Source organism: Etheostoma spectabile, chromosome 8, assembly GCF_008692095.1.
Source record: "Etheostoma spectabile isolate EspeVRDwgs_2016 chromosome 8, UIUC_Espe_1.0, whole genome shotgun sequence".
In the NCBI taxonomy this organism is placed as follows: domain Eukaryota; kingdom Metazoa; phylum Chordata; class Actinopteri; order Perciformes; family Percidae; genus Etheostoma; species Etheostoma spectabile.
The window spans coordinates 9095988-9123917 of NC_045740.1; the positions used below are offsets into that span (position 1 = coordinate 9095988).

The 27930-nt window shown below is 38.6% G+C and overlaps 1 protein-coding gene and 2 long non-coding RNA genes across 5 annotated transcripts; 1 reads left to right on the forward strand and 2 right to left on the reverse strand.

Annotated features, from left to right (window-relative positions):
• Positions 1–327: 327 nt before the first annotated feature.
• On the reverse strand, positions 328–16492 carry LOC116694396 (uncharacterized). 2 transcript variants are annotated; one of them, XR_004333144.1, is made up of 4 exons: positions 16283–16492; positions 2781–2914; positions 1998–2090; positions 328–724 (listed from the first exon to the last, which is right to left on the reverse strand). It is a non-coding gene; the product is annotated as an uncharacterized LOC116694396 (long non-coding RNA). The 2 variants fall into 2 exon arrangements; XR_004333143.1 differs by lacking the exon at positions 328–724 and having other exon boundaries at positions 1628–2090.
• LOC116694397 (uncharacterized) lies at positions 8889–25403 on the forward strand. The gene is made up of 3 exons (XR_004333146.1): positions 8889–8899; positions 10728–10731; positions 25312–25403. It is a non-coding gene; the product is annotated as an uncharacterized LOC116694397 (long non-coding RNA).
• lysmd4 (LysM, putative peptidoglycan-binding, domain containing 4) lies at positions 18182–27852 on the reverse strand. 2 transcript variants are annotated; one of them, XM_032524127.1, is made up of 3 exons: positions 27726–27852; positions 19743–20020; positions 18182–19634 (listed from the first exon to the last, which is right to left on the reverse strand). In XM_032524127.1, exons 2-3 carry the CDS (start codon positions 20004–20006, stop codon positions 19089–19091), a joined length of 810 nt encoding a protein of 269 aa, XP_032380018.1. In that variant the 5' UTR covers positions 20007–20020; positions 27726–27852; the 3' UTR covers positions 18182–19088. The 2 variants fall into 2 exon arrangements, with proteins under 2 accessions (XP_032380018.1, XP_032380017.1); XM_032524126.1 differs by having other exon boundaries at positions 27773–27851.
• Positions 27853–27930: the final 78 nt, after the last annotated feature.

Genomic DNA, 27930 nt, shown 5'->3' on the forward strand with positions numbered 1-27930 from the left:
AAGGACTTTAACAGATTTAATACAAAGGTAACTGATAGAACGTTTTTCTTTCAACATTCACCTCCATTAAAACTTCACGGTAAGCTAATTTATGTACTGTGACTTTAAGTCACAACAGAGGTATTAAATATAATAAAAGTTAGAAAGTTTCATCTGTGGAGCACTCAAGAACGAAAGACCAGTATTCTGGGACTATAAAGGTCTGCTTGTGTGCAGTTTTAATGGAGTATTTTTGAGAAGTTTTCAAGGTTAAATGATTCTGTAATTCACAAAACAGTTCTGAAAAAATATAAATAACTGTATGTAGTAGGCCTTTGAGGGTTTTTTTCTGCATTTCTTTCCGGTTAATTGTCTTGCAAACACCGTGTTGGGAACCGCTGTCCTGAGAATATGTTAATGTACTACTAATTTGTTGTTTCAAATATTCGAAGAACCGTGTCCTTTAGTAATATATTTTCTAACCAGATAATTAGTATAATGAGCTGTTTTTAAAATATACACTGTCTATAAGGAAAATACACAAACATACACACACACCACGCAAAATGAATGAGCAAGACAGACAGGGAGAGAGAAGGAGAGGGAGAAGTGCTATTGATTTAACAGCCAGTTAATTCAAGTCTGTTGTTACCTAATACACACTGATCTATCACCAATCACATCCTACAGCAGAGCACTAAATGCAATTTGCCCCAAGCATGTTGATCCTCTTTCAATAAGACACCTGGGAAAGGAAAAGGGATATAATAAAGAGAGGATTCTGCAAACAGTGACTCATACATGATGAGCCAACTATGTGAGTTTATTACCAGGAATCTTCAACAAAACAAGAGATGTATTCAGGTTTGATCATATTTGATGTACCTGAAGACCTTCCATATTTGGATTTTTCAATTCCTTATCCGAGTCAAGGGTCAAAGGATGGAGGGTGTTGTATGCTATACAGATTGTTAAGCCTCTTGCATTGTGACTTGTGATATTGGGCTATATTTATACAACTGCTGTGACTTTACTTGACTACTGCATAACTCAGCTGCTAGATAGTTCTTTGTCCATATGAGCTCATTTATGAATTGGTTCTTGATCGAAACATCTCTTCAGGTATTCAACTTTTTGATGTGATCTACATAGGCACATCTAAAGGAATTAAGTGAAATTTTCTAAGTCTCCATTTTTCCCCTGCTGTGATGTTTTTTGGGACAATCAGAACCAAGCAAAACAGACCTTTTCTTTTTACGTTGAAAACAAATGGCTGATAAGGCAGTTAATTACCTTTAACTGTGAATAATTTTGAAAGCATCCAGGTAAGTGCTTTTTTTTGATGCAGACAAAGATAACGATCCAGTCATAACACAATAACCAATAATAAACCATAAAGCTGCAGGAATACATGTCTGATGTTATCCCCGTGCAACCAGTTGAGCATTAACTTGGCTCTGGGATTCAAAATTGCTATTTTCATGCTGCCTTATTCTAAACAGATGGCAGATAAAGGCAGGAGCATGTTGCTTTGCAATTTGTCCATGGAATGACTCAAACATATGGAAGAAAGCTTCCACATTCAAACTAGAGCAATCCTTACCTCATTGCCTTTCTTCTAGTGCCGCTTTACCTAGATTTAACTTTGTTACCGTCTCTACTGGGAAATCTAGCAAAATCAGCGCTGTGTTTGTTCGTCACTTTTGTACTCTGTGGTTTTAATGAACATTGCAGTCTTTAGGTCTGTTTGGTTTATCGTCTCTTTCTACCAAATTGAATAACAATGTCTACTAAGCTAAGTCAATTGACAGAAAATGAATGAGCAACTTTTTTAATAGTTTATTAACAGTTGAAGTCATTTTCAGGCTAAAACAATAACACTTTTTTGACGGTTGGTTGCTGGAGAACCTAGTTTTGTTCGTAGTGTACAGTAAGTGTATAGAGATTGTGTACAACTGTCTACCTGTCTAACACAGCAACTCACTAGGTCACCATACAGTAGGTTCACCCTATAGCACTGTTTTGATTATTTTCCTCCATGAGTTCATGAGCAGTCATCCTCTATCTTCCGGCTTGGATCAGCATCATTTAGGGTATTTTTCCACCATAAACTGCAGAAATGGAAATTTTTCTCTTGAAAAATGCCATTATGAACTATGAAAAATGAAAAATATATAACATCCACACACTGTATGTATTGGTATTATTAAGTTTACACTAGGAACATAAGCAACATCATCATTGAAATAAAAGCCAATGGATGATGATGATCGTGACAACTGTATGCTAAACTGAGAAATAGAATGGAGATGCAATATATATCTGTGTTACTGTAGACTCACTTCAGTAAACAGACTCCAGTTATTGTGAAATAGGTTTGTCTTGGATATGTGCAGCACACTGAAGTACAGTAATATTCTGTATTTGCAGCTAATGAGAAACATGCAAACAGTGAATGTATCCAATACTTGAAAACTGCTAACTGGTTCAGTTGTGTTCAAGCTGCGTCTTAGAGCAGTGTTGTCTTAACATAAACCAGATGTTTTTTGGGAATTTTTTGACAGAGAAACACCTCTTTGGCATATGACTTTTAGCTCAGTTTGAGGTAGCATAGGTGGAGTTAATTGTTGTTAAATAACAGTTTAACAAATGAACAGGAGAAGAAAACATAGGAGAGTGTATCAGTTTAATAAATCATTATACGCTGAATGAAGAAATAACAGTGTTTTGAATGATACAAGTGTCTTTGCTCTGTCTGTAACCTATACAGAGTGTGTCTGGATTGCAACAGAATTACTTACACCCTGTTGTGGTCCTTCCCTTGGCTGTTTGGGTTTGGATGTGTCCCAGACAAAATTCTGTCCAAATAAGATCAATGTGTTCATGCTCCCCTCCTCTGAGTGGGCACTCTCCCACAGCTCCAGAGCCCAGCAGTCTGACAGGAGGAATAAAAGTTGCCACATATGAAGCTCATGTTAAGGCCCTGACACACCAACCTGACGGCCAACTGGCGGCAGAAAAGGCAGTTGGACTGACTGCCACCCCAAGTTGGTCCAAAAATGCCTCCGAACACACCAAAGCGACACCGACTTGAGCGTACGTTCTGCGTGTGCGCGAGACGTGATACGTCTCCAAAACAGCAGGCAGTGCCAATCTGTGTACTGTCGCCCAGAAAATGAAAACCGGCAGCCGATTGGACAAACGTGTCACGTGGGTCTGGCTTCGATGGAATTTCAAAGCCAGACTCATATCTTTACAAAAATAGTTCACAAAACTTGTTTGTGAAAACATGCATGGCCATGAGAAATAGGCCACGCAGTTGCTGAAACTGTCTTCATTTACGATCAACAAAGGTCAGTTTAAAAGATTTTGAACAGATTTTGAGAAGCACTCGTCTCGCTCGTTCCACTCGTCATATCTGAGTTAGCACTCCACTCAATTGGTCATTGAGTCCGACTGCCCGCCTTCTGATTCAACATGTCAGGTTGGCCAAAATATAGGTCGATGGCTCCTCCGGCTGACGATGGCGCGGATCACACCGAATAGACTCGAGTCACTGACCTCACCAGACTGTCCATACTGCCGATAATCGGGTTGGTGTGTCAGGGCCTTTAGGGAGGTGCAAAAGTCTTGTTTATGCAAAATCACACATTCACAGTAAGACTGTTAATCTTGTCCAAGTGACATTAAGATAAAACAAAGTATTGCCGGATACCTTTACAGCTCCGTTGAGAGAGTGTGTCTAATTGTATCACAGCTAATTACAGCAGCAAAAGCTGTGTAATAAGAAACCAGGATAATGATCCATTACAACAGAGTAAGATCATCAGGGCTTCTAGCACCTAGTGGGCTTGCTCAATGCTGTGGTTGTAAACATATAATAGCTTAATGGCGGGACAATTTGGAAGCAGCTGGAGGCAAAGCAGCCGAGGCAGCTGTTTCAGTTCACACCAGCAGAGGAGGGGGAATACTGCAAACCACAACACTGCATTAGCATAGAGCTCATCACAGTGTGAGCACACACGCACACGCATACACAGTTCTTTTTGTAAGCAAACATCACACCCAATAAAGTAGTAAAATAGTAAAACTGCAGCTTTAAAAAAAAGGTCCAAAATGTCAATCTATGTTTAATTCAGGGGGTCTAATGCAAAGAAGATGAATTTCAACAGAGGACAATGTTGATCACACAGTCAAAACAAAGAAATATCATACAATCTTACAAGACCATTACATTGTTTGGAATTTTAGGTCTTTTGTGTAGTGAAATCATTGTCACTCATCATTGCTAATAAAACAAATAAAAGAGCAGGTATTGCTGCAGAAATTAAATCCATATGTAGCTGAGCACAGTTATTACTGCAGTTTCTCATTTTGAAGCCGGTGACAACAAACAGTATTCATTACAGAATAACAGAATAACCCAGATTCTTTTCAAACGGAGACTTCAGGAGCTACAGTACCCTCTACTGGCAAAGATATCTTTTAGGTCTGTGGTTCCTGAAAACATACCCACAAGAAGGTCCACAAGAAAAACCATCAGTCACATTCCCCTGCCCACAAGCTGAGAAACTGTAATTTTGTGGCTTGGACAAAGTGATTTACTTGGACAAGATGACTGAGGTTTTATGCTCCAGCTGATGTTTGTTCCTCAGCATGAATCTGTCGTGTTTGTTGTTGCCTTTTGAAACAATGGACATTACAAATGGTTCAGATACGTGCTTGTGTTTTTGATCCATTTTGGAGAAGTTGAGCCTAGTGAGCCTCAGCTCACTAGAAAACAACTACCTTAAGATATAGGCTGTCTTCCTGCTGTCTGCGTGAGCCACACGTTGTTACAGACTGTGATTGTAAACAATAAAGCTGACTGTGGTGCCGCTCTGTTCTCAAGTGGAGAACCACTTGCATTCACTCTCAGCACAAGCACGTATTGTGTGCCACTGAATTTTTTTGGCACCTGTGCAAACACACACACACACACACACACACACACACACACACTTTATATATTGTGGCTTTGTTGAGAGAGAGAGCCATTACTGAAAATCACTTTGTGATCCGCACTCATTTTCCTTCTGAGTTCCAGAGTTATTTGATTAAAAAAAGAGATTACCCCTTGGTGGCTTGGCTAGGACACATTGTGTGATTTGTAATAAATTGCAAAGAGTCATATCAGCGGTAGCTTTCAGAAATTGTAATCCTACCCCAGATGCTCCAAACTGACATGCTGAAGGTAGAAGGGAAGGCACCTTTCCCACAATGGCACCTCATGCTGTGGCATGGCAGGAAAATACAGAAACCCTTATTTACAGCCCTTTGCTCAAATAAAGAAATAGCAGGTACATCCTCACATCAACAAAGCACAGAAGATGAGCAAGTAGTGGAGGTTCAGGGAGGCTAACAGCTGTACTGCTTCATCTACTGCAGTAAATGTACATAAACACTCTTTTCCTTCTGGAGTCTTGTTTCTATTTTTCGAGTGATTATGAAAAATATGGTAAAGCTTGACCCATGAATGTGAAAAATAGGAAGCAGACTCTGCCTACAGCTGCGAACAATTACAAATGGTGGATGGAATGCTTCTCTGCTGCTGCTCTCAGGAATGTGCATCATTGCCCTTTGTCCTCTGAACAAATTGGGGGGAAAGACTATTCAAGCCAGTATAATCCGTGCATTATGAGTGTTTTAAAGCTGTCATACTTTACATTCTTTTAACTGATACCTATCTTGACACCTGTGAAAATGCCAAAAAAATTGCATTGCATTTTTACATTGTTAAATTTAGATATGACATTAAAGTACATGTGTTACCAAATTTTAAAACCTTCAGATAAGTCTGGAAATGTCTAAATGTTCCGAAGACAATGTACATGTTTAAAATTCACTGTTCAAATGCTAAAGTAGTTTTTTATTTTAGTTTTTGGGGCATTTTAGGCCTTTATTTGATAGGATAGCTAAAGTCTTGAATGGGGAGAGAGAGGGGAAATGACATGCAGCAAAGGGCTGCAAGTTGGAATCAAACCCTGCGGCTGCCGTGTCGAGGACTGAGACTCTGTACATGGGGCGCATGCTCAACCAGGTGAGCTGACTAGGCGCCCCAATGCTGAAATAGTTTAAGTTGATGTGGCATTGAAGTACAAAAACTGGAGGTAAGTTTAAATTGCAGTTAAACTTGAAGCGCTAATCTTATAGTTGAACTGTCAGGAACTGTACACACAGAATGATAAAGTATCAGTTGATTTAAAAGTGCTGAAAGAATACTAAATGTCAATGGTAGCGTTGGTGATACAAGTGGAACTGGAAGTAATTATTGTCAGCTCAAGTGTATGACGACGAATTGTGATGTGGGTTAAAGTGTCAGCTGAACTTTAGGCAGTTGAAGTACAATTTAAATCATGTATCAACAGGGAAACTTAGAGAAGCTGAAGAAGTTTTAGCTTTTTGCTGTTGAAAGAAGATCTGAAAGGGTTTGAAGTGCAGTCAAAGTGTAAGCAGTGAAAGGAGTTGAAATGTCAGTGGAAAAGACAGGTGAATGCAGTTAAAATGTCAGTTGACGTGGAAGCGCTGAAGTGTGCACTGTACGGTGTTAAAATGTAAGTCATCCCAGGAAAACTGAAGTGCCACAGCAACAACAGAAGCATAGTGTAGATAATCAACCTTAATATGTTATACAAATGAGCATCTATTAAATCAAATAAGAAGCATCATTTGTTTTTTAAATAAGGCTACTATAAAGGTCACACAAAAACCTGTTAAGTGAGTACTGACACAGATAAACAATAAAGTGAAGAAATATTACATGAATACAACAAGTATTGGGGGATATTTGCTATTTTATCTGCTAAAAACGTCAATTTGAATATACTCAAATATTAATATGATTTATTTGAGTTTTCAACTTGCATAACCTTTCACATGTCACTTTTAATAGCTCCTTTCAATCACTGTCACACAGGGGAGAAAAGAGAACTAAACATCAATACACGGCAAACCAGAAGCTTAATTAAAGGAAAGCGAACAATATTATTGACAGCTCTACTAAAAAGAAAGCCAAGTTATCAACTTCTCAAAATTCAGATTTCCTTTTTTTTTTTCTTTTTTCTAAAACACACAGCAGTTTAAGGTTATAATCTCAGCAGGTTTGCACAGTGCGTTAGCTGTGCAAATGAGGACGGATCCTTCTTTAAAATCTTCATTCCAACCTGACAAGTTTAAACAAAGCAATTTCAGGCCCAACTGCACCTGCAGTATTGACGTGCCTCGTCAGGGGTGTCTAGCAGGAAGACAATAATTTGTCTTGTAACATGACTGAAATGAGCTCAGAGTCTTGATGCTGTTGGCTGGGAGCAGGGTGACAGGTAGTAACAGCTCTATTTCACGTTATTTCAGCGTCATTTAGAGCTACCAAAAACCACGCACTATGATGCAATAACCTGCTTATGATAAACAGCTTTGTGGTTAATGCGATTGATTTAAAGTACTTAGATACAAAATGTACCATTAATTATATGAATTGACTATAACTTGTAAGATAATAATAATAACACATTTTATTTAAAGACGCCTTTCTTGGCACTCAAGGACAAAACAAAAAAACACTAAGATCAGAAATAAGTGTAAGGCTGCCGATATTCTACATTTTTGTTGTCAATAATTTCTAAAGGCTGAAACCAACAATGCATTAGTCCCCAGTTTCACTGTGGCCATTTGTTCCTTTTCACTTGAAGACGAAGACTACAAATTATATTTAATTTAAAAAAAAAAAGGCTCAGTAATTTCCAAAAAACACCTGTGCACTTAAGTTTTCAACAAATGTTACTCTAACAGGAGTGAATCTGGAATTTGTTGGGGACTATTTATATGGTATGTATGGTTTTGACTCGAAATAAACTACAGTGCCCAGGTTCACCATAAAGAAGGAATATGTCCTTCAGTGTATCGCTGTGGCTCGTTGATGTGTTTTTTAACAGTTTTTGAACAACAAAATAGATGGCACAGAGGAATAATCTACGTATATCAGTTTGTAGCTACATAATAAAATAATTGGATTAATGTATTGTTTGTTTTATTTCTTTTCACGGGATTTGTTTACAATAACAACAATGAGGAATATCACCAGATGTATCCTTCATCAAAGAAAGACAAAATGTTTATTGCATTTCAGGTTTTTTTCAGCTTGAAACGATCTGTTATAAAGAGCTTTTTTTCTAAAAGAGGATCCGCTTTCACTTTGCACTTCCTTCAGTGGGTCTGAGGGCTGAGGTTGCTAGGCGATGTTGGCTATCTCCGTGGTGACATGATCCCCTTTGGGCCTGATTCACACTCATCACCTCCACAGACAGATACAGGGACACGTGCATACACACATGCACAATGCCCACACACACTCACACTGGTATCCAGAGCTCTTTCTCTCGCTCTGCTGTTATCTCTGTGATGCTGTTGGCACTCACTCATTGCTGTGCTGAGAGGGGCTTCAACTGTCTGACCTGAAGAACTTGAGAGAACACCACTCCGTTGTCAAGGAGAACCAAATGGTGACAATGAAGAAGACATGGTAACAAGAGCCGCTCAGCACCTCCTCCGTCTACCACTCAAACAAGTTGGGAACAGAAAGATCTGTTTGTTCTCCATTTGGAATTATTAAGATCCGTAAATGTGAGTTCTTCACATTCCTGAGATAATTTTGGTTGAGGTTCAGAAATGACAAAAAACTAACTACAGTATGTCATCAAAAACTAAAACATTTAATAGATAGCATTTGGTTAACAATACTAAGAGTCAACAGCCATGGCAGCAACTGTATGAGCTTGTACATAACCTAATGCTAACACTAGCATGCTAACATAGTTATGTTTGGTAGGTATGATGTTTGCCATGTTCACCACCATCACATTTGCTAAGTAGCACTAAATACTAAGTACAACTGAGTCTGTTAGGAAAATTTTGCAGCTATTTAGTCATAAAATAAAGTATTGAACAAATAAAAACGTTTACTTGATTATTGCGCTATGAAAAGGGATCACCAAAGTTATTACAATTCATCCTGAGTGGAACATGAATGTGTGTACCAAATTTCAAGGCAATCCATCCAATAGTTGTTTAGACATTTGAAGCCACAAATGCCGACCTCATGGTGATGGAAGAGGAAATGTCAGGAGACCATCAAAGTCATTAGGATACATCATCTGGGAACTATTTGTAGAAAAGTTGTAACAATCTATCCAGTAGATGTTCAGATATTTTGCTGGATAAATTAAATCTGAGACCTGTTGGCACTAGATTGAAAGTCAGAGGTTCACCAAAGTCATTAGGATTCAACTTTCGGGACCACGAATGTTTCTACTTTCATTCATGGCAATCCATCCAATAGTTGTTGAGGTATTTTAGTCCGGACTAAACCAACCAACCAATGTTGCCATCCGTTGAGCCACAACGCTAACAGGGTTAAAAAAAACAACAACAAGGAAATATCTTTAGAAATAAATAAAGCTAACTCTCAGAAGCATTTCCAAGTCAATGTTTTCATGTCTCAAGTCTGACCACAGAGGACTGCTAAGCACTTGTCAAGTCAAACTTGAAACTAAAAACTGTCACATGAAACACTATTGTCTGATCATTGACCTGGATTAAGAGTCAATAGCCAGCATAGACACACACACACACACACACACACACACAGTCTGTGTACACAGTACCTCCAAGCATAGAAAGGAATCATGTTTTCCATTCCCCCACTCTCCCTTCACTGCAGCAGTATCCATGGGAGCATGAATCAGGTCAGAAAAACATATCAACACAAGGAAAATCATATCAATACCAGAGTGAGGAGAAAATGAGTAAGTGTGATTTTATAGTGGATTCATAAAGCGAGTCGTCATATTACAATCAATTTAAAGAGTTTTGACAGAAGTCGGGCAAGTCAAGTGTTTCTCAATGTATCAAATCTGAAGTCATCAAAATGATGACTATAAATAGATGTGAGTCCAAGCATGTTTTGTAAATGCCTACTTTATTCAGAGTCAAATCAGCTAATATTTGTGTCCGTTTTAGGCTGATATCAGTTTTCAATTCTTTTCTTAGTGTATTATTTTTAATAACGGATATATCATTTTTCCTATTTGCCACAGCAGCCCAAAATAAAATGCTCATTGGCCGCTGTGTGTGTAGTTGTATAGATCTGTCTAGTTGTGTATGTGTATGGAAGTATATTTCGGGTGTATCTGAATGTTTTTTTTTGTATTTCAAACGTACATGTACAGGCTGTAAAAATGTTTTCCTGCTGGTACACAAAAAGATTGCAAGGGTGAAAGAAAACACTCTCCTGTAAAATGTATTTTGCAAGTTTGTTAATCTTTCATTTGCACATAAAAAAGCTTGACTCTGCTTGAATATTTAGCGGTAATAAGACAGACCACAGCACAAATTCGAAGTCTATGATCTTTCTATGTACACAAGTCTGGGGCTGCTTGTATGTTTATCACAAGGCTGAGAGTCACGGGGACAGGAGTGTGCTTACATTTCACAAAGGGGGATACTCTACTAATCCTGATTGCTGTCTTGCCACTATTTAAGTGGGGTGCATCTACACGCACAGTTAAAAACAAATGTTTGTAAGTTTACTGATGCAGAGGTATCTCTGTAACACCCTTCATCAGAGCTGCTAAAGTCTCTAATAATGTTGAGGAAAGGATATTATCATCAGATAACAATGGTTACAGAAATGTTTGACAGGCTGCGCACATAAGTGACGTACTTAAAATATTCTATAACATGTACAGCTCACTCAGAGAGTTCACTCCGATTCTCCTGACACATTTTTTTCCAAGTTCTAATGACCTTTACATTTATTTTGGGCTATGTAATTTTTGTTTTTAGCAGTGCATTAATTATATAGACATCAAAATAAGACCGTAATGCTCTGCTCTGACCTATACCAACAGGAGTCACGGATAGAGCTCTGAAAGAGTTATATTTGTACAGCTGTAGCTGTACAACTGGACAACCGGACTGCATATCCTTTACTGGACCCAACCTGACCCCTTATTTTCCTGTTTTTGTCTTACACTTTTAGTTTTTCCATTTCACATGCAGAAAAACACACAAAAGAGAACCCGTTGCCCTCAGTTTATACACTGGCTTCAATCGTTGTAATCTGCTGAAAGATCCGCTTGTATCCTTAAACTGCAACCACAATTAATGACCAATAAACCTGACTGTGTACACAAAACAAAACTGGATCAGTTTACTTTATCTTTCTTCATCTCTCACGTCTGCATATTCTGGCATCAATGTAGCATCTCAGAAATAAAACAATGATTGGGTAACTTCCCATCATAATTTTCATTATGATTTGAAAGGTCTCACATCAGTTCCTTCAGAGACGGTTTTTGTCTGTCTCCCCACTGCCAAATAATCGTTACAATTCAGTTTTCAGCCTGTCACTGTGTCTTTATCTGGTCTTGGATCAGGTGCCACTTGCCAAAGGACAAGTACTCCCCCACGTATGTCACTTTTGTGAGCTCAGAGATGAGCGATAGATGCTTGTTCCCTGTGTCCATTCTTTTTGTTGGCTTTCCTCTATCATGTTTGGATCATACCTCACCTACTTGACAGTCACTATCCGTCACTTGTTGGTTGTGTCAGTAAAGTGTTAAATGCAGCTGCAGGACAAGATAAGATGTAACGTCTTGTAATGACCAACATTAGAGACAAACAAAAAAATATCATCCAGTAAAACAATTTTTCGAAAATTCATTTTGCATACATAATTTTAACTTAATCTATCTATGTTGTATCTATCTTTATGCAAAATACCTATTAGTTTCTCTTCTAAACTCTTAAAATGCCTTTTTTTAGTTCTTGTATCTTATTGATGTATACACAATTAAATAAATGTCTAAAAATGTTTAGTTGCCATTCTATTCATTTCATCCGTCATTCAGGCCTTTTGTAATTTTTGACGTGTTTCAGACACGACTTGCAATGGCCAACTTTTTTTTGCGGACGTGTGAGCAACGGCAAACATGAGCGCAGCTTTCACAAGCAAATAACTTTTCCTTTGAAAGCCTCCTCTGAGAACATCTGCACAGGAACATCTGGGAATGGCAGGAAATTCGGCATCTCTCAGCGTGACGTGCAATGAATGTTTTTCAAGTACTTCAGAGAGATGAGCAGAGTATTGAGTCCTGCAACCTCCAAACTCCTGACATGATTTATGAAGTCCAGCAGCAAGTGGTTCTCATTATCATGTCATCTTCCAAGCAAATTGCAGTATTGGGCTCACAGCTGGGGTGATGTTTGTCTCCTGGAATAACTTTTGTTATATTGTGTTTTCACTATACATATGTCCACAACGTTGTTCCAGCTTTTGTTAACAATACACTTGGTGTGAAAATGAAGGTTCCAGAAGAGGATTTTCTTATCATTAACAGTTGCTACAGTGTACATACTTGCATTATCTTCTCTTTTATTTCACTAAACCAACAAAAGTCCTGAAAGTACGGAATAAAACCACAGAACTAAAACTGTATTTTAATAACAGGAATCCCCCACCAGTTTGAGGGGCATTCCAGTTCCAGTTAAAAAAAAACCATTCGGTTTTAATAGAGTTCATCTGGCAGTGGGGAGACACGAATTTTGCGCCAGGAATTATGGTATAAATTGTCCCTGAGACTGGAGGACTTAACAGACTGAACAGACTGCACCTGGTCTGACACAACTGTTTAGCACACACTTCTGCAGCTCAGATCCAGAGGCCTGATTTTTTTGTTAAGGCCTTCAAAAAGGCAGAAAATAGAAAAGGATAATGGTCTCTTTGGCCAGTTATTTAAAAAAACCAATGTGTTTAAAGTGTTTAATTTGGCATGTACAAGCTAGTGAAAGAGTAGGACATGAAAAAAAAAATGAATTCCTCTTATGGAGACAATGAAAATCTTAACTCACTCAGAATCTTTTAAATCAATTTACGTCTGATCACCTTTTGTAATAACCTCATGGTTAATTTGAATGTTTATGATGGATTTTTTGGTGCATATGTCTTTATCTATATTATGTAGAGTTATTTCTGGTTTCTTGGTTCCCAACAAACTGTAATGTCTTTGTTTTCCCTCTATTGAAAATGTTACTGCAAGTGAATCTAAGGTCACTTCAGAGGCATACATTTAGTGGTTAGAGATACAGGGTTAACTTCATCAGCACTGCAGGTGTAATATACTATTAGAGTACTGAGAGCCCATATTGAGCCTCCTGTTTATGTCTTGTTGTGCTTCTTTGAGCCAAGCAGGTGCTCAGTTGAGTTGCATCCAGTGATTTCACGGAAGCATGTCCAACCCATTATCCTCTCTTCATCCATGCCTGTCTCAGTGGATTCTCTCTTCCTGCCAACATTTTACATTGTCCTTTGCAGCCAACAAGGACACAATGGAGTGGAAGTTTACATGAGAAAGTATATGATCTCAGCAATACCGTTTAAAATAAGATTGTCAGACTTTTAAAACAATTTTTTGTGAGTCATTGAACCAGTTCTGCAAAAGTACCAGCTGCTACATTGCGTTTTTCTCATAGTAAAAATCAAAAACTCTACCCACAAAAAGGGAAATCCTGAGACAAATGAGTCAATTTCATGTTAAACAGCTTTGAAAGACTTTGTGATTTATTCTATATCTTTGAGGAGTATTTAACGTCTCTCACAGCATGTTCCTCTATAGATTTAAGTTATAGTTATAACATCACACACATGAAGTTGAAAAACTATAGCACTGATAAGGGAGTATTTTTCTGAATACGTCAGTTGTATATGTATGGTCACTGCAGGAGAAAATGTAATACAGCAGGAAAAGAAAAAATAATAGTAGAAAAATATAGAAGCATTTAAAGCAACACAAAGCGCATACACTAACACAGTTGTAGAGTCAAAGAAAAGCTGCTATCAATTTTCAAAACACTACGCAGACTATGAGTAAGAAGCATTTGTATCCGTGTGAATTGCTCAAATACAGGTATTCAGTTTAATTTAAAAGGTTTACAAACCTGTTTAGTGGCCTAATGACGTTTCTTATAATCAGATTTGTGGTGATGTATTTCTGAAAATAATTAAGATAGTAATGATTGAATTAAGAAGTCACAAAGCTAAACATCTCATTACAGCCATTAAATAATGGCCGTGCTCCTGTCTGCAAGTCGAGGTGTCCTTGAGCAAGACACTAAACCCCAAGTTGCTCCCACTGGGCAGGCCAGCGCTTTGCATGGTCAGTTCTACTATTGGTGTATGAATGTGTGTGAATGGGTGAATGAGCAGCAAATTGTAAAGCACTTTGTCTGGTAAGGTAAAAAGGTGCTATATAAAAGCAGTCCATTTACCATTTAGGCCTACTGTTTTGCCTTGCCAAATTTGACTATTTCCCCCTCATTTGTTTTTGAAATGGGTTCTGTTCTATTCCCGGTTTCCTATGAATACCATAAAGACGTAGTGTGTCTTCAAGCTATTTTTTTCACAGAACTAATAGCACCTCATTTAATACCTTATACATGTTTTGAATAAGCTATAATAATTTAAATCTGGAACATTTAAACTTTCTAATTCAATGTTCCTTTCTATCAATACTCAAAGTTGAGGTACAGTGTGAGTATGATGGATAGAAGAACATATTGTGTTGCAAAGCTAAATGTTCTTAAGCTAAATGTAACTAGTAATTTTACTACTTCAAGAATTATTATAATACATAGATTGTACAACTACTAAGTGAAGATGTCTATTGTGCATTTCTACAGTACACACATACTGAAATCTTGAAGGTGTCACACGGATTCAAGACACAACAATAATGAAAGACTATATAACGTACTCTCTCTTTATGTACTCTATCTGTCTGGTTGGACTAGAAGCGTCCCTCGGGTGAAGACCCCTCAAACCTCGGCAGGAATGTAAAACAGGTGCTGCACAATTGGTTCCTCCACAGTGGGGGCGAAAGAAAAACAGCCGCCCCTGCAGGAACATGAGTGACAGTACATCACATTCTCCAGCCAGCTGTGTCTCCAGATGATCCCTTACTTACACAGGCAGACTTAAGGGATAACATTCAGCATGCAGAAAACTATAGAATGCATTCTCAGTCAAATCGCCACTCTGTTGGCTTAATTTTTCTTGATAGCATATTTTAGGGCTTTTTTTCTGGTGGATTCGTTTTCATATTACAAATGCATGTTATATCAAAAGATGTGCTGATAAAAACAAATTGAACAGTCTTAGCTCATTCCTTGACACCTTGTGTGGTTTTCAAGTGGTGCTCCAACATCTGGCATGGGTTTATACACTGAAATTCTGGCTGGGGATCCAAAGAGAAGAGTTTTTAATTGAATCCACTCCGAAGCATGTGAGACTGAAATGTCTTCTGGTGAGAACCTTCGAATACACACTCATGTTGCTTTGTCATCTGACCTGTTTCACAGATTGAAATAGTTTTTTCGTCCCATTTTTTTTTTTTTTTTTTACTCCTATGTCAAACTGACAATCTATTTATATGTGAAGAGTGAAGAGTAAGTTCTTTTTGCAGAATGGATAGTCTTGTCCAGACAAAGATAGTTAAAAAAAGAAAGAAAATATATATTTGATTTAAAGCCTTTTCAACAATCCGTTGGTTTATCAATGTCTTCTGCTGCCTCCCTTCCATTAATCCAGCCCTGACCGTACCACATACCGGCACAACACTAAACCTACTGCTGTGCAACAATAAACACATTCACAGCCCACAGACAGCAAATTGCTTCTCTCATTCCCCACCACACCCTGCCTTCATTCTCAGCCACCTGCAAAACAAACTGTGCTGGAAATTTCACTACAAATTACTCTGTGTCTGCCAAATCCCCCCGGGAGCTGAGGAAATCAAAACCCCTGGATCTCCCTGCCCCCATTGAAACAGACCTCAGCCTCACTCCCACAGAAATCATGCAGAATGTAGTCATGTTTATACATTTTTTTTTTATTTATTCAAGAAATGTATGTAATGCACTTTGATAGATAGAAGTTTTCAATCTTATCTATAATTTTTATTTGGCTTTAAAAGTCAAGACAAGCTGTTAACCTTTTCCCCAAAAAGCTGATTGAAATGAAAGTGCCTGGAGGTGAAGAACCATATGAAAGTTGCCAGTTTACTTCTTGTCAACACCAATTGTACGAACAACCCATACTTCTTTGGGCTTCAGGTCAACATGACATCCTGAAACTAAGTCTTCATTCCCACTAAGAAAGAGTGAAAACTGAGACCTGTTTCGCTTCAGGGGAAAATCAAAGGAAGGCACATACCTTAGCAGTGAATAATGATCAACAGCATAAACTCAACAGGGTTTACATTGTAAGGGCCACAGAGCCTCCTGGTGACGGCTCTGCAGAACTCCAAACAGACAGGAATGTCAGAGAGTGAAAGAGAGAAATAGAAAGAGAGAGAGAGAGAGAGAGAGAGAGAGAGAGAGAGAGAGAACGAGAGAGAGTGAGTCAGTGGCCGATGTGCTAGAGAGATGAGTGTTGAAAGCTCCTTGGAAAAAGGATTAGGGCTGTTTATGTTGGCCAAGTGGCCCGCTGCCAGCTGCTCAAGTGTGCAAACTTCTTAAAGCTGCAGAGCTTCGGGTTGCTCGTGAATCTTTTCACTGTATTTACCCTTCACCCAGACGGTATGGATGGTTTTGCTTTGTTCAAGGGGGAAAGCCCCCTCCACTTCAGCCCCCACCTCCATAAAAGCATGCTCTACCCCAAAAATGTGCTGGATTTAAACCCAGCCTTTTGCGACACCATCCCCCAAAAACACAGTGTGCATAGAGTCATTTATTTTCAACTTAAATATGAAAGTAAATGTCCACTAAATACATTTGAAAGAAAGTAATGACATTTAAGTTAAATACTGTATAGGCATTTAGTCATTGTTTTCTGACAGCGATGTGTCAGCCAAATCCTTCAGAACACCAGAGCTCTGCGACCTGGAACTAGATCAGAGCAGGGTTCGTGAGCTGTATATGAGATGAGGGTCTCATGTCATGGAATAATAAAGGGAATAGAGCCTCTGCCGCAATAGAGCTAAACTACTGAACTTGTGTTCTCATGTCTCAGAAAATACTGATATAGCTTATTTTCCCCCTAGGTTATAGGACTACTGATGATGTAGAGGACTTCAATGGTTTTAAGGAATGGATTTACATATTCACAAACTTCATAACTTATTCAGCTGTCCCTGTCCTTCAGAAGTTTTTACAGCAGTGAAAATGTCTCTTTAGGATGTGTCTTATAGTGTGTGCTTTCGCTTTAAACATAGGGCACAAAGTGTTTGGATAGTAGTGTTTAGGAATACTATCTTTCAAACAGAATATCCAGGTTCAAACCCTGATTCGTGAACCTAGCACTGATTTTCCTATTATTTTTAGCATTGCCAACCTTGTGCTTTAATTTCTACACGGAAAAGGCAAAAAACTATACATTTAGCCTTTGGGCCTTTTAAATCCAAGTGGTTGTGTTACTGAGTGAAAACATTTCATTTGCACATTGTGTTTATTTTATTTGTGTATTCATTGTTGATTTGGAAATACAACTGCTCATATTTAAAACATGGACTGTGGGGTAGGCCTTCTATTCAAATTACATGTTTTTTTTTTTTTTATCATGCCAAACATATCAAAACTTAAATTCACAGCTAACAAGTTATGAAGAGTGTTTTTCTCTCAATGCCAATCCAAGTAAGACACGGAAAACTGGCATTGATCTAAAACCTTTGTATGGTGTTTGAGTCATGTAACCCTTTAGCAAATCACATTGCAGGTGTTCCTCACATATTGTATTTGTATACTTAAATAGTAAGTATAGTATATAGTATATATACTGGATTTTACTGTAAATACAATGAGAAAATGTGTCCAAATTGGCTACAAGCAGCTGCACAAGCCTTGTTAATCATCATTAAAACCTATTTTTAGCCAGGTTAGCTCAGTTGGTAGAGTAAACACCACAGCAACAGTTTGAGCATGGTGCCATCATTTGGTAGCTGTAGGTACAGCAACTAATCAAAACATTGAAAAGGTAGTCTGCCAAAATACATACTCTATCTTTACCTTTTTTGTGAGGTCTAATCCCAGTAAATTGTGTGTTTATGATCTCAATACACAAGTACAAGATAAGAAAGTTAAAGACAAAAGAAAAGACATTGTCATGTCAGAGAAGACTTCAGACACTTTCACACTATAAAGTTTGTATTCAAATAGAAACATGCTTTATAAAAAAATTTCTTGCACATCCATCATGTCAAATTTTCCATCAAAATGGCTTAAAAGTTGAAAGAAATATGTCGACAAAATCCAGTTTCTTAAATTAAAATACTTCAGATTTTAAAAAGTGCATTGGACAAGCCACCTGCTCACGGTGGACACAATTACCCATCAAAAAACGTAAGATGGAGTATGCAATACTGTATAAACCTGACAATGAAGTACTTTTAATTATATCTCACACTTATTTCAGGGAAATTATAGATGACTAAATGCAACACCTTGTATTTTAAATGATGCAAGGTGTCAAATGAATACATACAATCTGCAATCAATCAAAGATGTGTATTGCACCAAATTCCTAATGTAAACACAAAACATAGCCACAAATAAGTTATATCAAACAAGGCACACAATTAATGATCAAACCTATGTCAAATACAATTCAACTTTAAATGCGTCTATCATTTTAGGAAAAAGTTTATATATAAATATATTACTGTATTGGAACAGATAACAAGATTGTGCCCAATGTGACACTGATATGATGACAACAGGCACTGGTGGAAAGGCAGGCTGTGATAAAGTCTACACAGAAATGCCTACAGAACAAATGTCCCCCCCCCCCCAAGACAAATACACTTTCCATTTGCAATTATTCAGCTTATGTCATGTGAGGAGGTTAAGATACAAACATTTAATAATTCCTCAAATTTAGTAAAACACAACTTAATTAATAGTGTCAAGAGAACTTAAAAGGTGATATTTACTGAAATATGATGGTATTGCATTGCTTTATCTTGATTATCAACTACTTATGAGACCATCTTACCCAAAAAAGATTCTGGTTTTCTCAGTCTGGACTATCCTGGTCCTCTTGTACCAAGGCCTGTCCCTGAGGAGTTTGAGGAGATGGTGAATGACTGTAAAGCACCACTACCACCTGTTGGTAAAACTACTCCATTATCTTTTGTTTTGAAATAAATTACATAAAATAAGGGCAGGACGATGCCTATCAGGAGCATGGCCACTACAGCGTTCCACCACTGTATACCCCAGTCTGCACCGTGACTGGTCAGGTTCTGTCCTCTGAAACCAAACCTTTGCTGTTTTTCTGAGTTTAACAAGAAATCCTCATCTTGATCATTTGTGATCTGAATCAGTTTTTCAATATCGTGGTCCACATCCATTAGAAAGTCTGTGACCTCCTGCAGATGTGGTTGGGCTCTGGCTCGGTCCTGAGGCTTCATAGGTGTGGTAGATGAATGTGGTATTTCTCCTTGAGGGTCACTTAGGTCTGTGTACGTCTCCGTTAAAAAGCTGTGTTTCTGAACAGGTATTTTGATAGATTTCAGTGCAAATAAATCTTGTCCCTGCATAAGGTTGTTTACCCGCTTTATATCTGCCACCTGTTGACAGAAACAGGAATGTCAACACTAAATATGCCACCTAAGACATGAACACCAGAAGTGATTAAAAAAACAAAAAAAAACTTCAGAGACTATCCAAAACTTTACCTTACAGCCATATTGTAGTGCAAGCTTGTTGAGGTTGTCACCCTCTAACACCTCCCGCTCCAGCAGCTGGAGGTTCCTCAGACTGTCCTGTTCTTGCTCTTGAAAAACCCGTGGCCTCATCTCCATGGCATTAAGCTCCTCATCATCCGAGGATACAGTAGACTCATTGGGCCTCCTATTGAACATGTACACCTGGCCATCTGCACTGGCATGGACATCCACCGGGGCCTGGAAAGCCTGCGAAACGTGCTCCCCTCGCCGCATAGTCAAGCACTAACCTGTAAGGAATGTCCCAACATTTAAGAAAGGAGACAAATAAATACCTTTTTAAATTTTACTCAAAATTTTAAAAGGTATTTAATACATTTAAAAAGGTATTCAGTACATGTAACAGTTACACTTATTCATGCATACTTCTAACCTAACTTCTGCTCCACTGCCTTGTGTAACTGAGCAGGGGTTTCTCATAGGTTTCTTTCATGTCTCTTAGACTCAAGCACAATTTGAGCATCTTATCAATCATTTTCAAAGAGTTTTAGCCAATGGCACACAGCCTCATAGCAGGTGCAGTTGTTGAATGCTTAAGGAGTCCAGCAACTGAAACATCTTCTTTATTACAAAACTACAGTTATCCATAAACAGTAACATAAACGTGTCAAATGTTAGGTGAGCATTCCTATAGACACCCAGCATTCATGTACAATTATGTTTTGAATCTAGTGGACCACATGACAGGTAACACCATTCTCTATCCCTGACCTAACATACCTTTTAAAATCTGCCTTTAAAACCAATACACTCACCCAAATAGAGAGCAGATACTTTGCGGCTTGACCTGGCCTTATATCTACATTTACTTTTAACTGCTTACACAGGGGCTGACCCCACTGGCTTGTTTAGGGAATTTCATCTGAAAGACCCTTTCAGTAGTACAGCCGTCATCACTGCTTATGGCTGTACATGTGTTTTACATACTAATTTATGTAAGAAATCTCCATATTATTGTCTTACCCAATGCACCTGCTGTCCTCAAATCCTAGCCCTCATCTAAGCAAAGAGCAGATCATAGCCATGACCCAACCTTATATTATCTACATTCTATCTGCTTAGGCTGGCCTGCAGTGGCTGGCCACCATCACTGCTGACCTACTTGCAATAGCACTAGTCATACAGGCCAAAGGTTTGGTTAAACCTTTTCATTCAATTTGTTTCCTTTATTTTCATGACTCTTTACATTGTAGATTATCACTGAAGGCATCAGAACTATGAATGAACACATATGGAATTATGTACTTAACAAAAAAGTGTGAAATAACTTTTAAATAGGTGTTAAATTTTAGATTTCTCAAAGTGACCACCCTTTGCTTTTTTGATAGCGCTGCAAACCCTTGGTGTTCTCTCAATGAGCTTCATGAGGTAGTCACCTGAAATGGTTTTCACTTCACAGGTGTGCCTTATCAGGGTTAATTAGTAGAATTTCTTTCCTTATTAAGGGAGTTGGGACCATCAGTTGTGTTGTGCAGAAGTCAGGTTGATACACAGCCTACAGCCCTATTGGACAACTGCAATTCATATTATGGCAAGAACCAATCAGCTAAGTAAAGAGAAACGACTGTCGACCATCATTCTTACAGAAATGATGGTCAGTCGGTCCGGAAAGTTGCGAAAACTTTGAATGTGTCCCCAAGTGCAGTCGCAACAACCATCAAGCACTACAACGAAACTGGTTCACACGAGGACCATCACAGAAAAGGAAGACCAAGAGTCACCTCTGCTGCTGAGAATAAGTTCATTGGCATCACCAGCCTCAAAAATCGCAAGTTAAAAGCAGCTCAGATTAGAGACCAGATGAATACCACACAGGGTTTTAGCAGCAGACACATCTCTAGAACAACTGTTAGAAGGAGACTGTGCGAATCAGGCCTTCATGGTCAAATAGCAGCTAGGAAACCACTGCTAAGGAGAAGCAACAAGCAGAAGAGATCTATTTGGGCAAAGAAACAAAAGGAATGGATATTAGACCAGTGGAATCTGTGCTTCGGTCTGATGAGTCCAAATTTGAGATCTTTGGTTCCAATCGATGTGTCTTTGTGCGACGCAGAAAAGGTGACGTGATGGATTCTACATGCCTGGTTCCCACCGTGAAGCATGGAAGAGGAGGTGAGATGGTGTTGGCTTTGCTGGTGACACTGTTGGGGATTTATTCAAAATTGAAGGCATACTGAATGAGCATGGCTACCACAGCATCCTGCAGCGGCATGCCATCCCATCCAGTTTGCGTTTAGTTATTTATTTTTCAACAGGACAATGACCCCAAACACACCTCCAGGCTGTGTATGGGCTATTTGACCAAGAAGGAGAGTGATGGAGTGTTGCGCCTCCACAGTCACCGGACCTGAACCCAATCAAGATGGTTTGGGGAGAGCTGGACTGCAGAGTGAAGGCAAAAGGGCCAACAAGTGCTAAGCATCTCTGGGAACTCCTTCAAGACTGCTGGGAAACCATTTCAGATGACTACCTCTTGAAGCTCATCAAGAGAATGCCAAGAGTGTGCAAAGCAGTAATCAGAACAAAAGGGTGGCTACTTTGAAGAAACATATAAGACATGTTTTCAGTTATTTCACACTTTGTTAAGCACATAATTCCATATGTGTTCATTCATAGTTTTGATGCCTTCAGTGAGAATCTACAATGTAAATAGTCATAAAAATAAAGAAAACGCATTGAATGAGAAGGCGTAACCAAACTTTTGGCCTGTACTGTGTGTGCATGTATGTATAGATAGATAGATAGATAGATAGATAGATAGATAGATAGATAGATAGATGATATAGATAGATCCACAAGTAAGCAACCTGTTATCTGTTATGAGAAACTTCTCATGAGCCATGTCCGTTGACCTGGCTGTCTTATCGAAGAGAAGAACTTGTGTCAATTTAAAGAGTGCAAGCATGTGCAGTTTTGTTGAGTCGGGCCCACAACACAAAACTAATGTTCATATTTTGGTCACAACAAGCTCAAAGATAATATTTGGTTAATGGCAACATATCAGTCTCGAGTACAATACCTCATGTCATAAAACATCCGTTTTATAATTGCAATTATAGTTGCTGTCAAGTAAGAGTGCGCGCGCTATGTTCTGCTTCCTTTTTAAAGAGGAACTGCAAAACACATGGAGCAGCACACGCGTTGCCATGGTTACCTGAGCTTGAATAGCGCTAAAGTTAGCAAGCTACATCACACGTGTCCTTGACAATTATCACGATTTATCGAGTTGTGTAAATTTAAGAGTATTTTATATTTGGGATCAATACTAATGCCGCATATCCAACGTTACTATGACTCTGGCTGGTTTGCTTTGCGTTCCCAACACATATTATGTTACAAACATAGACCGTTAATATGAATGGACAGAGCACGTGTGACGTCACCCATTGGTTTGTGGAGATCAGAAATGAGTCGTCGAGTTTGCGTTTATGGGCGCAGCCATCTTGGTTGCGGATGTGACGATTTTAGAGAAGAGGGCGGAGTGAGAGAGGAGCCACCGACCGGTGGGCGGGATATACAGTCTATGGGCGGGATCTGACTGACGTTAGCTGAGAGTTAGCAACGCTGCTCTACCGTTACCTTAGCTAACCACTTTCACCACCAATGTGGTTGCAACTGCAGCTGAATAATTCAAGGTAAGATTTAGCTTCACTAGGTTTTAAGTATATCTTTGTCCCATATAGTCTATGGTTATATAACATATAAGAGTCACATTGCAAAGTAAACGTATCTGAAGTTACCATGTAAATTGTCTGTAATGTTAGCTTGCCGCTTAACTAGCTATGGTAAAACATGCTAACGTTAATTTTTTTAATTGAAGTTTACTTCTCGTAGTTTAAACGTAGTGTCAGCGAAATGCTAAACGGCAATTGTCAATGCTTATCATTATGTAACGCTATTAGCACATGTATAACCAAGTTTCTTATAACGTTTGGCTAACTGTAATAACCATAATGCACCAATAATGTGCTACTGTTTGCCCTGTCAGTCTATAGTTGGGGCATTTAACCTTGACATGCTGTTAAGAGCTAATGTTAGCAGAAATAAGCTTATTTAACTAAGTTACAGTTACACTAAAGAACAATGGACTGTTGTTGATTCATGTGTATTCTCCTGGATAATTAATGAAGTACAGTTACATGCTAGTGTGCATAGATATTTAACTATGAGGGGCTCAAATGGAAATTGATGATTCTTTCATTCTTTTAGAAATGAGTGCTGAGAGCCACGATGGCATGTTCACCCCCCAAATGCCCCAGAAATAAGCAATAGTATTAGTTAATTTTCTTTTACTATATATTGTATAACATTAAACTTTAATCAGACTTTTTTACAACTAAGCCAAGGTAATAAAGCATTTTCAAATAGTGTGTAATTAAGAGTGCTGTTCATTTAACCTTTTTCTCTATAGCTTAAAATATTTGCTTGGCTGGTCTGTGGTGGAAGAGACTTCTCCCTTTCTTTTACCAGCCCCTACAAGGAAGAGCTGTCCCGGACGTCCTCCTTATTCACTGTGGCGGGAATGACCTGAGAGATGTCAAGGGCGTCAACCTTGTCGCAGGGATGGAGGACGACCTGCAGCACCTCCACCTGCAGTATCCAGGCATGATAGCACAAGTGCTGTAAGAGTTAAATGTTAAGCTGTATTTTTATATTGGGATTTGTAATGTCAACCATTTCTACTGTAATTAACAGTGTGACAGAGATTCAACGACCTCTTTATTATGCAGACATGTCTTGTGACAGTTAAGTTTGCCTTTACCTTAACCCACAGCAGTGTTTTATGTGTGGAATTTACTCTTGTAAAAGGTGAACTACATTATTTAATTCATATATTTTTAAAAATCTTTAGTGTTTGGTTAATGTATTTTTTTTAAAGTTGATGCCCATTTCAATGTGAAATAAAGGTCCTTCTAAAGCTACATTTGTTGTTTTTCTGAAGTAACTATAATAAGAACATCCAGCATTGTAGTCATACAAGAAGACATTGATAATTTTATAGAATTTGTAATTGATAAAAAGTGTCTTTCTATTTTGGCTTTAATACACATAAATGTTACCATACTTGCTTTCTTGTGTATTTTGAACATTTTTAGTAGGTAATTGAAAGTGCCCTAGGTGCTGTTTAATCTGTGCAGGGCTATTGTAAAATCATAGCGTATGATCACAAATTGCAAAGGAGAATTAAACAACTTATTAAATGTCAGTAACGATTAAATCAAATCAGGTACATTTGATTTAATCATTAGTTACTGACATTTTAAAGTATGAAAACTAAAAACCATACAAGGACATGCAATGTAAATATTTAATTCTAACAGTACATAAATACATAAAATATACAAGACCCTTTATGTGAAATTACCAAACATACTTTCACTGTGACTGCTAGAGTATATTCATTATTTTATTCCAGTTTAATATTTATAAAGTTTTAATCCACAAAACTACTTAAGTTACTACTATCACCTCTCAAACTACAGCAGAAACTAAGTCAACCACAAGAAATTGAACCTTGAAGTGCCAAAAGTTGGTCTGTCCTTTCAGCAGAAGAAGCTGAACCAAAAATGATTTTCTGGCATTTTTACAATCAGAACACATTTGAGAACTTTGGATGTGGTCAACGCTCTGGTTTCCACATCCAGATGAAATGGCACTAAATACGCCGCTCTACACAACAGGTCTTCCTTCTGGAGGCTCTATACAACAGGTCTTCCTTCTGGAGGCTTTATACAACAGGTCTTCCTTCTGGAGGCTCTATACAACAGGTCTTCTTCTGGAGGCTTTAACAACAGGTCTTCTTTGGAGGCTCTAACAACAGGTCTTCCTTCTGGAGGCTCTGCTCATTCAGTTTTCAGTGTGGATACCTTTGTAGTTCCAGTAAAAGACATACATGTAGTTAAGGCATGGTAGATCACAATTAATTATATTAATATATGAGCTAATTTATGAGACACACACTAAATTATTTATTTAAATTAATAATACCTGCTTGTCTCTAAAAAACTGATCTTCCTCAAAGTGTGAACTGCAGACGTGACTTTTCGTGGTTCCATTTGCTGGTCTCTCTCTCCTCATGTTCACCAACCATTGCTTCAGCCTGGCCTCATCAAAAGGAAGTCTGTTTGGAAATAAATTCATGTTGTGCATTTAGAACTCACATCCCAAAGGTGTATATACTATCAATTTACACTAACAAGGCACCACATCTGATGTATGCATCTGTAATGAAAATGATTGATATGTATATTTAATAGATTAATATAATGTCATACCCCAACGTAACTTTACAATAATGTCTAATTGTTTCATGTGCGCCATTTTATCGCTAACAATCTGACCCACTCCCCCACCCGGAGACCTCCGTCTCCAAGTCAACGCGCTCCCTCCCGCAGCTTAGTCCGTGTGGTGATGGTGATGCTGGGTGGGTGCTGCCGCGGCGAGGGGGACAGGGTGCCTGTAACCTCTCGCCCAGAAAGATCCGCAGCCCCGACTGGGGTGGGGTGTGCAGGCCTCGCCATGACCGTCTTTCGCCCGCCTCCGGGTAACGTTGCCCAAACTTTCGGGATACATATATTTGACTCAAAAGCAGGTCTACGTTTGACGTACAAATCCGCCACACGAAGATATGAGGGGTTATGTCTGAATCACACGCTGTTCCACGATGATCTTACCCCGTGCTAATAGGGTTTATGAATTTGCAATATAACGCTAGCTACATCAGGCTTTGATTTTAAGCTAACGTTACCATTACATGCGCATCGATTAGCACTCATACCCCCTATTACAGATCAACAGATCACAGGCGAGATCGTTGGCGAGATCGGTGCATACCTACTGTATTCGACTGTAACATTAAATATATTTTAATACGTTTATACATAGACTGTATGCGTTTATACGGTCTGCATAGCCTTATTAGTTAGCCCGCTAGCTTGCTTAGCAAGGTGCAATCTAGAAGCTAGCTAACTGATATTAATTGAGATGCTAACGTTGGCTAACGAAAAACTGTATTAAAACAAAATATAATTTTACTTACCGGAAAAACTGAACTGCCGATTCCTTTGAGTGTCTTGCCGTGCAACCCAACGCTGAACAAGACATTATTATCCAACCAAAGTGTCACAGCCACAGCGATGAAACGTAGTCAACCCCCAAAATGAAGTTCACGTGCCGTGGACAAGCTTTGCTAACACTCTGTCATGATTGACAGGCCGAGAACTGTCAATCACATCATAGCCACGCCCTAAAACACCCCCGGCTTTATCGCCTATTTTAAAATCAACGAGACCGTAATTTCAAAAATGAACATCATTCTGTATTGCAGAATACTTAGAACTAGCGATCAAGACCATAAACTCATTATGAAGATGTTTACTGAGGTAATAAATCAAGTGAGAAGTGGCTCATTTCTCCATAGACTTCTATTGAAACCAACCTCTTTTGCAACCACGCGTGTCGCCCTCTGCAGGAATTCAGATAGAATGCAGGTTTAAGTTACTTCCGCAGTGGTTGCACTTTTCGAAACCGGATGCTCTGTCCACTTATATTAACGGTCTATGGTTACAAACCGCACAAGAGTTCACTTGTGGGTCGAAAGCTCCTTTTGAGGGGGTCTAAAAGGGGGAGACCAAAGCAAACAGAAAAACGCACAGTAGGCTAGTTCGTTTGACAGCACTCTAATCACCATGCATGTTTTCAATACTAACATTAGTATTTACGTGCATTTTACTTACCTAGTAACGTTAACGTTATATAAACTAAGTTAACGCAAGCAAAAGCTCTAGCAGGTTAGCTTAAGCTTTTGACAGCATGTAAAGTTATCCTACATTCCATGGCAGACAGCAAGTCAGCGAACTGCTTTACTTCAGCTCCAGTTACAGTTAACTTTAGCCAACCAGCTCATGTGCTCGACACCAATACTAGGCTACTTACAGAAATACAGTGTCAAAAACTTTGCTGTCCTGTCCCCAACTAGTTACCTTATCCAAATGCTTTGGCAACAGTATGGCAGGACACCACCTTCCTACTGCAGTCCTACCTGCTACTAACATATTACAACTTATTGTTCTCTTAATACATCTATAATTACAACCTTCCTTTCTTTGACTGTCTATGATTACAACAGCAACTTGTGTCG